At 54.2% G+C, this 10,814-nt stretch overlaps 1 protein-coding gene across 1 annotated transcript in view; it reads left to right on the forward strand.

Moving 5' to 3' along the window:
• Window positions 1–10,814, forward strand: part of LTBP2 (latent transforming growth factor beta binding protein 2) — a 54,507-nt gene that overhangs the window by 35,917 nt on the left and 7,776 nt on the right. Inside the window, exons 7-10 of the mRNA XM_023762181.1 lie at window positions 1,121–1,291; window positions 1,571–1,777; window positions 2,627–2,913; window positions 3,918–4,020. Of these exons, the coding sequence (XP_023617949.1) occupies window positions 1,121–1,291; window positions 1,571–1,777; window positions 2,627–2,913; window positions 3,918–4,020 (768 nt within the window). The remainder of the gene's footprint in view (window positions 1–1,120; window positions 1,292–1,570; window positions 1,778–2,626; window positions 2,914–3,917; window positions 4,021–10,814) is intronic.

The raw sequence follows: 10,814 nt of genomic DNA on the forward strand, positions 1-10,814 counted from the left end.
CCAGGCCTGCTTATTTTTTTTAATTTTTTTTTTTTTAAAAGTATATTCTATTGATTTTTCACAGAGAGAAAGGGAGAGAGATAGAGAGTCAGAAACATCGATAAGAGAGAAACATCGACCAGCCGCCTTCCTGCACATCTCCCACTGGGGATGCGCCCGCAACCCAGGCACATGCCCTTGACCGGAATCGAACCCGGGACCCCTCAGTCCGCAGGCCGACGCTCTATCCACTGAGCCAAACCGGTTTCGGCGAGCCAAGCTTCTTGAACCGGTGACCACATAGACTTTTCACACTTTCCCTCCTCAACCCCTCTGCCTTGCCGCTTCCCTCTCTGGGCTCCCCACACCAAATGAGCCCCCCTCCTGTGAATGTCCACTGCTACCACTCCTAACTGAAGCAACCTCAGCTCACACCGCTGCGTGACTTCCCCCTTCCCCCCGGTCACCTGCCTCCCCTCCACCTGCACACCAGCTGGGAGGACATTCGTCCCCCACATTTCCTCTTCCATCTCTTACTGGAATTTTCAGTGACTTCCTACTACCCACCAAATAAAGTACCAATCCTTGTTCTGACAACCAGTCTCCCTCCGCCCCCCACCTCCCCCAAACCTGTCTCTAATCGTTCTTTCAGGCTTTATCTTCCTCCACTTCTCCTAGAAAACTGCACTCCAGCGGGTCTGAGCTACATTCTGTTCTCTGCCCTTTGCTTCAAAGCCCAGCAGCACCACTTGCAACCCAACCTTCTCCGAGCCTGTTTCCTTCCCTGCGAATTGGAAATATTAGCTTGGATGTAGGAACACGGCCAATATTCAACCATTCTAACCTACAAAGTGGCATCTTCTAATGGTTCAACCTAAAATAAGACTCAAGAGCATTGAGAGTAAAGTGCATAAAGCATGAGCTTATTGGCTGCACATTGACGTCCCTCAATAAATGCTGGTCTGGGGGCTTCTCACAGGTGTCACCCTGCCCCAACGTTGGGGCCTTGTATCCAGTGGGTACTGAGCAAATGCCCTTGGGATGGATTCACCCCTGGTCCCGGGGCCTTTCCAACCAGCCTCTGGAGGTCACAGCTGTGCCTCTCAGCCCTGCCCCCTGGACCCAAGCCCTCTCTCTTCAGGGCTGAACCTCACGGAGAAAATCAAGAAGATCAAGATCATCTTCACTCCTACCATCTGCAAGCAGACCTGTGCCTATGGGCACTGTGCCAACAGCTGCGAGCGTGGCGACACCACCACCCTGTACAGCCAGGGCGGTCACGGGCATGACCCCAAGTCTGGCTTCCGCATCTGTGAGTCCCTTCTGCCCTTAGACGACAGTTCCTGGCTGGCCCTGTCTCCCAGGTTATTGGGGGGTCGAAAAAAGGCATGAAGGGGCGCTTTAAAGGGGCCAGGGCTGGTTCTTATCTCCCCTTCTTCACCCCCGGGGCCTCCTGGAAAGTCCCTGCATTCCAGGCGACGCCGTGCCGATTTGGAGCACGACTGCGCCCTGCTTCTGTTGTCACCCACTGCGGCAGGGGGGGTGCTGCTCTGTTCTTCCACCGCCGGTCACCTTGAGGTCCATGTTGTAGATTTCTGCCAGATCCCCTGCCTGAATGGAGGCCGCTGCATCGGCAGGGACGAGTGCTGGTGCCCCTCCAACTCCACCGGGAAGTTCTGTCACTTGCCCGTCCCAAAGCTGGACAGGGAGCTGGCAGAGAGGGGCTCCCACCACAGGGCCCTGCTGGAGGGCCCCTTGAGGCAGTCCACCTTCACCTTGCCGCTCTCCAACCAGCTGGGTGAGTGCGGGGCTGGGATGTGGGGCTGGGCGCCCTGGGTTACCCGGGAGGGTGGGTGTGGGCATTGTGGCGGAGGGGACAGGCCTCCAGGCCTTTCTTCACGGTCAAACCTCCCTCCTTCTCCTCCGCCCTCAGGCCTCAGTCTTATTCCCTAAACTGCTCTTTGCCCTCCCATCTGAATTCAGCAATGTAGTTGCCCTTACCCCATATTGGGTGCTATGCATGAGACAAAAGAGTATGAGGTCAAGGTCCTGCCTTCAAGGAACCCATGAACCTGGATAACAGAGGAGGATGGACAGGAGAGAGAGAGCATTATAGAACACTTCATTTCCCCTGCCTTCCATCACTAGGTGCCAAATTAAAGGTGCAAAAATATAGGAGGTCAGGGATGGAGAGCCCCCTAAGCCCAGGGTGTTCAGGGAAGGCTGCATGGAGGAGGTGGACTTCGATTAGGCCTTAAACAATGGGTACCTTTGGTTACGCAGAGAGGAGGGGAGGGGTCCCTCTGCGGAGGGACTGGCATGAGCGAAGGCACGGAGGTGGGACCACGCGGGCTCAGTGCGCTGGAGCTCAGGGGTGCACAGGATCATGGGGAAGGTGGAGTCAGGAAGGTAGCTTAGACGTTGATAACCAAGGTCCTTCATGGAAAGGCAAGGCGTGAAGGAGTTTGTCCTTCATCCTGTCCTCCCTCACTGGGGAATTGTGCTGAGGTTTGAGTAGAGATTGAAGAAATGAGGGAGGATTGGGGGGCCACTCACGGCCAGGGGCCCGCCTGGCCCAGGGCTAGAGGACACTCTTCAGAGGGTGGGGCCCTGTTTCCCCGACTCTGACCCCAGCCCCTGTGCCCAGCCTCTGTGAACCCCTCCTTGGTGAAGGTGCACATTCACCACCCGCCCGAGGCCTCCGTGCAGGTGCACCAGGTGGCGCGGGTGCGGGGCGAGGCCGAGGAGGCCCCGGAGGAGAACAGCGTGGAGACCAGACCTGTGCCCCGGCTCCCTGCCAGCCCTGGCCACGGCCACTGGGACAGCAACAGCATCCCCACTCGGCACGGAGAGGCCCCTCGGCCACTGCCCCCAGCGGCACCCAGGCCTCAGGGGCTGCTGGGCCGGTGTTACCTGAGCAGCATGAACGGCCAGGTGAGAAAGCCCTGGAAGCTTCCAGAACAGTGATTGCCCCTGCCCCCAATCTGCTCTCCTTCTCTCTCCTCCTCATTCTCATGGAACGTAAGTGTTCGCAGGGTCTCCCATTCCCCACGTGAGAAAACTAGGCCTACAATTGCTGAGCGCAGACAGCTGGCCTCCTACCTGGGCTCCACGAGGCACCTGTCAGTGCACGCAGAGCAGGGCACCAGTGTCCTCGGCCCCCGTAAATCTTGGGCTCTCCTGGAGCTGAGCCCAGGGTCTCCTGGTCCAAGGACAGTGGGGCCATTAAATCTGGCGAGAGTTTGGTATTCAGCTGAGTGTGGGGTCACAGAGATGAGGAATTAGCAAGTGCAGGTTAAACCCCAAAGCCTTGGGGGTACAATGATGAGACACCTCACACCCACCTGGAAGCGACCACAGTCAGTGATGGAAAATCCGAGGAGCTTTTCTGAGCCCAGGCACCTAAGTACAGGAGCTAAGCCAGGCCCAGGAAGGTTTTTCTGGGGGTTGCAGTTTGGTGTTTCCAGAAACCCCTCCTGATTTTAGGGGACTGGAGGAGGCCGGCAGTAACCAAGGAATGAATAGGGACTCTGAGTCCCCAGCCCTCCCTGGCCCCTCAGCTTGTGTGTCCCTGAGCCTGGGCCATCCCGTGGGGAAGGTTGGCACCGTGTGTGATCCTGGAGTTGGACAGAGGAAAGCCATCCTTTGGGTCCTCATCTAAGGGCTGAGGCATGGAGGGAGGCCGTTTGCAGACCTCATAGAGAAGAGCTTATCCTGCCTGGGGTGTGTCCACCCCTCAAGTTTAGGGTCTGCTGAGTGGACTGCAGGTTTGTCAGCTTCTGTTTGGAACATCAGTTGACTCTCTCCTACCCTCCCTGGGGTGGGGGTACCCTCCGGCAAGGTGTGGGGGGAGGGAGCACTTGTCTCAGGCTTCCCTGGGACATCTCTGTGCACATGGGGGAGGGAAGAGGTGACGCGTGCCATGGCCTTTTTTCCAGTGTGCCAACCCCCTGCTGGAGCTGACTACCCAAGAGGACTGCTGTGGCAGTGTGGGGGCCTTCTGGGGGGTGACCCTGTGTGCCCCCTGCCCGCCCAGACCAGGTGAGTGCTGGGTGCCAGGGTCCAGGGTTGTGTGGGAAGCTCTCCCAGGGCCTGGCCTCTGCTTTACCCGCCCCCCTCTCCTACCTGGGTCTCAGAAGCCAGGCGGGTAGAACACGGGGATAGACCAGGCAGCCTTTCCAGATCTGCTTAGAGGCTGCCTCTGGCTGGTGGCAGAGGCTGTTGAGGGCTCAGACAGCTCAGCCCCTCTGCCCAGGGCAGCCTGGCCTGCCTGCTCCATCTGAGTGTCTGGGAAGGTTCCTCCCTCTTGCCAGTGTTCTTGCTCGGATTTTAGGGGTCCCATCCCATGCTGGGCCCTCTTCTACCCTTGCACCCCTTTCCATATACCTCCTGCCAAGATACCAGGGGCTCAGAGGTCTTGATTTGGTGACTTAGTGTCTCCCTCGTTCTCTCCCCGGAGGGGCCCCCAGGCCGTCTCTCACCTCCTGTTTTCTGCCTCCAGTCTTTGAATCAGGAATTGGGTGTGTGTCCCAGAATGTCTTCAGCCTTGGGAATGGAAAATCCAGTTCCCTGCCCTCTTTGGGATAGTGGAAAAACCTAACATATTTTTATGCATTTATTCATTCATTCACTCACTCACTCAGCAAATACTCGCTGGGTACCCCGTGCGTGCCAAGCTCTGAGAATTCAGGAGTGAGCAAAACGCTGCTCTCATGGGCATTGACCTTGCCATCGGGAGGCTGTGTCACGGTGCCTGTGCCTTGAGCATGGCTTCTGCCCGCGCAGCCTGTCTGCCCCTCCAGGCCTCCCTCCTGGGCCTGGTCCCGGTCCTGTCAGCAATCGACTCAGTGAGTTGGCTTTGTGGGGGGCCTGGACTGGAGCCCAAAGGTGGGAGGGGCAGGGCTGTCCTTAACTTCAGACCCGGCTTTGGAGCAGTGACCATATTTTCCTAACTAAAAATAAGCGTGACGGTTTCACCGGGTAATAGACTTTTTGGTGAAGCACCAAAAGGTTGTATCCAGCTCCCAGGCTTGAACACCCAGCACATACCTGGTGTCAGTCCCAGCTCTGCCTGCCGACCTCTCTCTGCTCTGTCTCTGATCTACAAAGGCAGACAGACGTCACAGTGCCAGCCTCGCAGGGCTGCCGGGGAGAGTATATGAGATGATGCCTGTGCTTAGTGTTCGGTCCATAAATGGAAGCTGTTAATAGTATTATTAGAAAGATCTCTCCAAAAAGGGAAAAGGGAATGGACCCACTGCCTCACGGGGAAGAGGGCCGTCAGGCTACTCAGCATCTCCCCCTGCAGGCCAACGATGTTTCTGCCACTTTTCTTTTCTCCCTTGTTTTTCCTTTTTCCTTCTGGTCCAGCTGACCCTTGAGATGTCCATATCCCACATTCCACTCAGTCAACAATTGATCAGTTTACAGTGTGCCCTTTAAAGTGTGACCGTGGAGAATTCCACAAAAGCTGTGCCCATCCTGTCTCCAAGCCTACAGTCGAGTGAGGGAGGGGAGGAGGGGGGCGAAGACAGGTAATGGGCATCAGAAAGAGAGAAAGAGTGCTAGTGCAGAGACTAGGCAGTGCCAGATGCAGTGGGAACGGACAGCAGAACCAGAGCCTGGTAGGTCCTGCAGCACCTTTGTGCAAATTAGAGAAAGGTCCGCCTTCCATTGGTCCAAAACAGTCTGTATAAACATACAGATCCAGGATGCCAATGATCCCTTTAATGTGGTGTTTTGTGCAGAGCACAGCCTGCACATCTGTACACTGTGGGTGTAGGAAGTCTTAGCTCAAACTGGGAAAGTGAATCAGGGAAAGCTTCTGAGAGGACGTGACATTCAGGATGAGATCCGAAGGTTTATCAGAGTAACCCAGTCAGAGACATGGGGGACTGCTTACCGAGCCGAGGAAATCGCATATGCAGGTGAGACCAAGAGAGTGCGCAACATTTCCTGGAGCGCAGCACACCCAAGGCTGACCCCCCCCACCCCAGCTTCCTGTCCCAGGTACCACACCCCCCAACCCCCACTGTGTTCAGCACACTCAGCAAGCTGGGCCCCAGGGTGCAGGCCCTGGAATGGCAAGCATTCTAGGACACCAAAGAACATAATAACAAAGACCAGGGCGATGCAAGCATTTAAAACACATTGAAGTGCAGCTGGGCATTGTATAGAGAAGGGGCAAGAGCAGGGAGCCTTGTTTGTGTTGACAGAGTGCCACGCACCTAGCTCCGTGCCCAAGCCTGGGGCCAGGCTGGGGATGTTTCTTTAAGGAGGCATGACAAGCAAGCTACTGTGCAAGAGTGGGAGGAAGGAAGGCCAGCGGCCGGGGTGGGATTGGGAATAGTGGGCAAAACTTGTGGGTTCTAGAACATTCTCAGCCCTGGTGGCTTTGCCCCTCTGAGCCTCTATTTCTCTGATAAAAGAAGGCTTTGCATCTCAGGGAAGGACTTTGTCATCCTCAATGAGGCAGTCTAGCAGAATCAGGAGTGGGGGAGTGATACAGCCGCAGCCAGGGAGCCGTGTGACTTTGTTGCTTCCCCTAAATCACCTGGCTTCTGAGGCTCTGTGCTGGACTGTGGGAAGGTCCCTGCAGAATACTATTTCTTCTTCTTCTTCTTTTTTTTAAGGAACTTCCGTAGTAATGTAGCTGTCTGTATTAAAAGTAGAGATCAGGAAGCATTTGAGATCTTGCTTCCCAGCAACTGTCGTCAGTTTGGCTCAAATACAATCTTATGAAAATTCAAAAAAAAAAAAAGTAAAAGTAAAGATCAGAGTAGCATAGTGGGAAATAGAAGAGTGGGGCTAATTTAAGAAACACGTAAGAATTAAAATCAATGCCCAACCAGCATGGCTCAGTGGTTGAGCACCAACCTATGAACCAGGAGGTCACGGTTCGATTCCCGGTCAGGGCACATGTCTGAGTTGCAGGTTTGATCCCCAGCGGGAGCGTGCAGGAGGCAGCCGATCAATGATTCTCTCTCATCATTGATGTCAGAATGCTGCTATTTCTAACACAGAAAAAGGACTGCCTTCAAGTCTCAGTTACATGGCACAGACAAATCCCCTTTCTTCCAGAAAAATTCCCCAGGGCCCTCTTTCTCAGGGGGATGACTCAGTGGATCCAGGCTAGCCTATGGTCCCCCTTCTCCCTTCACTGAGTGACAGATGCAGCTGACCCTCGTGACCCCACGGGAGTTATCAAAGGTCCCCACTCAGAGCTTCCGAAGTCCCCCCGCCAAGGCCTGGAGAGCACCTGGCCCTTAAGAGCCACTTTGATTGAAGCCACAGTTTTGAGTTTTCATCTAAGACAGACATCTGGGTTGACTGAAAAGCTGGCCGCTGCCCCATCTGTCTTGGCACCGGCTGTGTCCACCCTACGGCCCCTCTGCTGGGGCAACAGGGCTGGCTCCCAGCGCAAGGTTTGCATTGGTGGCTCCAGCTGTTGGCCACGAGATCGCCTTTCCATCTGCTTGGCACGGGATGAGTTCCCCTCGGAACCCGGGCCCCTCCCTGCATCCCCGGGGAGAGCTGGCTCTTGCTCTGCCCCCTCAAAGGATTCTGCAGCTTTCCCTCTTCCAAACAACCACCACCCTTTTCGGAACGCTCACCCTATGCGGGGCTCAACACCGGCATGATCTCATCGAATTGTTACAACCACCTGCAAGCTAAGGCTCTGTATCCCGTCTGGCAGGTGAGGAAATGAAGTTCAGAGAAGGCTGGGGAACTTGTCCAAGGTCAGGCAGTCAGGACAAGTGCAGCGAGGGTTCAAACACCACAGCGCGCCTGATTCTCAGCCGACCAAGCTCTTCCGGGGAGGCTGGGGCCTGCCTGAAGACAGCAAAAATCAGGACCCCAAACCATCATTCACAGACAGGAGGGTGACCCCCGGATTGGTTCATGACTCATGTGCGCATGAAGGACAACGTCCCTCAAGAAGACTGGGGTTGGATAGACAGGCTGGGCAGCAGCCTGCAGCTCAGGCCTGAGCGTTAACTCAGACGCCCGGAGAAGTGTCGCAGGGAGAAGTGAGGGGGCTTGTTCCATGCGGCTCAGGAGGGCAAAGGCCAACGTGTGGATGTTTCCGGTAAGCAGAGCTCAACTCCAAACGGAGCGCAAGCAGCAGCGTATGGAAAACTGCCACTGGGACTTCTGATCCAGACAGTGAAGCAGGTAAATGCTGTGCTCGCCTCCGCCCATGACCACATCAAAATTACAACTAAACCCCAGAACAACCACTTGCAGAACCATCTGAAGACGGGCCAAATGGAACTCCTATAACTGAGGGAATAAAGAAGAAGCCACACGGAGATGGAATTTTTTTTAAAAAAAACTACAACTGCCCAGCAATATAATGGGGTGTGCCCAGAAGTCCTGAGCTCCCCGCCATGAGGAGTGTGCTTACCTTAGTAAGGCTTGTAGGAGTTGGGGAAGGAGATTGATTTTTGAGGGAATGGAGGTATATATATATATATCTGAAAATTTCTTTGAAACACTCAATATAAAGAAAGCTTGGGTTTGGCTTGGTTTTGTCAGGGCCCTTGCCCACGAGGAGTGTGCCAGGCAAGTCTGTGATGCCAGCCCCGTGGGGGTGGACGCGTGAGGGTGGTTTGGGCATGACGCCGGGTTGGAGCAGAGAAACATGGGGCCGGTCACAGCAGCAATGTCATTATCGTCACCGTCGTCGTTATTCGGAGCATCTCCTAAGGGCCAGGCTCCACGCTAAGTGCTTCCTCGTTTTGTTGTTCTACCAATATCTCTAGGAGTTTCCGGTGTCACTATCTTCATTTTACAAATGAGGAAATTGAGCCTGAAACCTCAAGTCTATAGCAGCCCAGACCTCCGCTTCTAACGTTACGCTCTCTAATCTGCCTCTGTCCGTGCTGCTTCTTGTGTTCTTGGCATTTGCTAAACTAGAGGACCGAGCTTACTCAGCCGATGTGGCTCAGTGGCTGGGCATCGACCTATAAACCAGGAGGTCACAGTTCGATTCCTGGTCAGGGCACATGCTGGGGTGCGGGCTTGATCCCCAGTAGGGGGTGTGCAGGAGGCAGCGGATCAATGACTCTCTCTCATCTTTGATGTTTCTATCTCTCTCTCTCCCTCTCCCTTCTTCTCTGAAATCAATAAAAAATATATTAACAACATTCCGTTAGAGTACCCAGCTTGGGGAACAGCTGTGCTGGGGTGGGGTCCCTCTTCTCTGGGACTCTGGATGAGATGCCCAGTTTCCTGCCCTTTGAAAATGGGTTTTTCAGAATTTCAGTTGTTGGGCTGAAACAACAACAACAACTGTTTCTTTGGCGTGGGGATTTTCGGAGAGCTTCTCCAAGGAACTTGGAGCATCCTGGGAACGAAGCCTGGGATCATGTTAGCACCTCCCTACACAAGCGCGAGTGTCCCCGACACGTGGCGTCTCTGGCCTGGAGCTCCAGGAAGGGATGGGGGAGAGTTCTGACCAGACCTCGCTCCACCTCCCTGCTTGTGGTGACTAAGATGCCCACTTTGGCTCCGGTGCCACCCGAGGAAGCGGTCAGAGCCCATCTTTGGGCAGAACTTCTATAATGATTGGGAGGATCCATTAGGACTTCAGCGAGGAGGAAAATCTGGAACAATGAACATTATGATAATTACCAGCATGTGACAAGAATCGTGCTCAGAGTTTTACATCCTTGCTCAGTGTTCACCCCCACCCCCAGTCCCTCCGCCACCCCAGCCAAAGGAAGGAATTTTCTTTTTTTAAAAAAAATTAAATCTTTATTGTTCAGATTATTACAGTTGTTCCTCTTTTTTCCCCCCATAGCTCCCCTCCACCCGGTTCCCACCCCACCCTCTGCCCTTACCGCCCCCCCACTGTCCTCATCCATAGGTGTACGATTTTTGTCCAGTCTCTTCCCGCATCCTCCACACCCCTTTCCCCCCTGAAAATAGTCAGTCCACTCCCTTTCTATGCCCCTGATTCTATTATATTCACCGGTTTATTCTGTTCATCAGATTATTTATTCACTTGATTTTTAGATTCACTTGTTGATAGATGTGTATTTGTTGTTCATAATTTGTATCTTTACCTTTTTCATCTTCTTCCTCTTCTTAAAGGATACCTTTCAGCATTTCATATAATACTGGAAGGATTTTCATCTCCATTTTACTGATAAGAAAATTAAGGCTCAGAGACGTTGACGTTGAGTTTTTGCCCAAGTCTCCAGCCAGTGATGGGCAGCAGGCTAGCTTGCTATCCTTCAGGTTGTGTGGAAAGAAGAGAAAGAGATGAGGGAGGAGGGAGGGAGGGAGGGAGGGAGGGATCCTTGGGAAGCACTTACAGGCTGTGGCAGGCAGCGTGCTAGTTCAGTTGCCATTGATTGTTTCAGTCAAGTTAATCCTCACAACAACCCACGAACTGAGTGTCTGTCCACACGTCTACAGATGAGAAAGATTAAGACGGAAAGAGGAGAAGCAGTGCGCCTCCGGCCACATGGCTCTTCAGACTGGAGCCAGGAGTTGAATGCGGGTCCGGCTGCCCCACCCTCTTTCACCCACTCGGGGACGTGGAAGTTTCTCTCCAGCTTACCTGCCTGAGGTTTACAAATTGGGGGTTTCAGCTCCAGCCTGATCACGTGCCCTTACACATCGAGCTCAGCCTCATCTGCCTCATCTGGCGTGTGTGTGTGTGTGTGTGTGTGTGTGTGTGTGTGTTCTCTGGGCAGAGGGGTGTATGGCAGGCCATCTGTCATCACAGCTGAGATCGGCATGGCTGGTAAACTACCCTGTGGCCAGACTTGTGTCTCCACCTCCTCCTCCCTGAGCTCTGTCATGGGTCAGGGCCAAAACTGTCG

This window comes from Myotis lucifugus, unplaced genomic scaffold, assembly GCF_000147115.1.
Source record: "Myotis lucifugus unplaced genomic scaffold, Myoluc2.0 scaffold_235, whole genome shotgun sequence".
Taxonomy (NCBI): Eukaryota; Metazoa; Chordata; class Mammalia; order Chiroptera; family Vespertilionidae; genus Myotis; species Myotis lucifugus.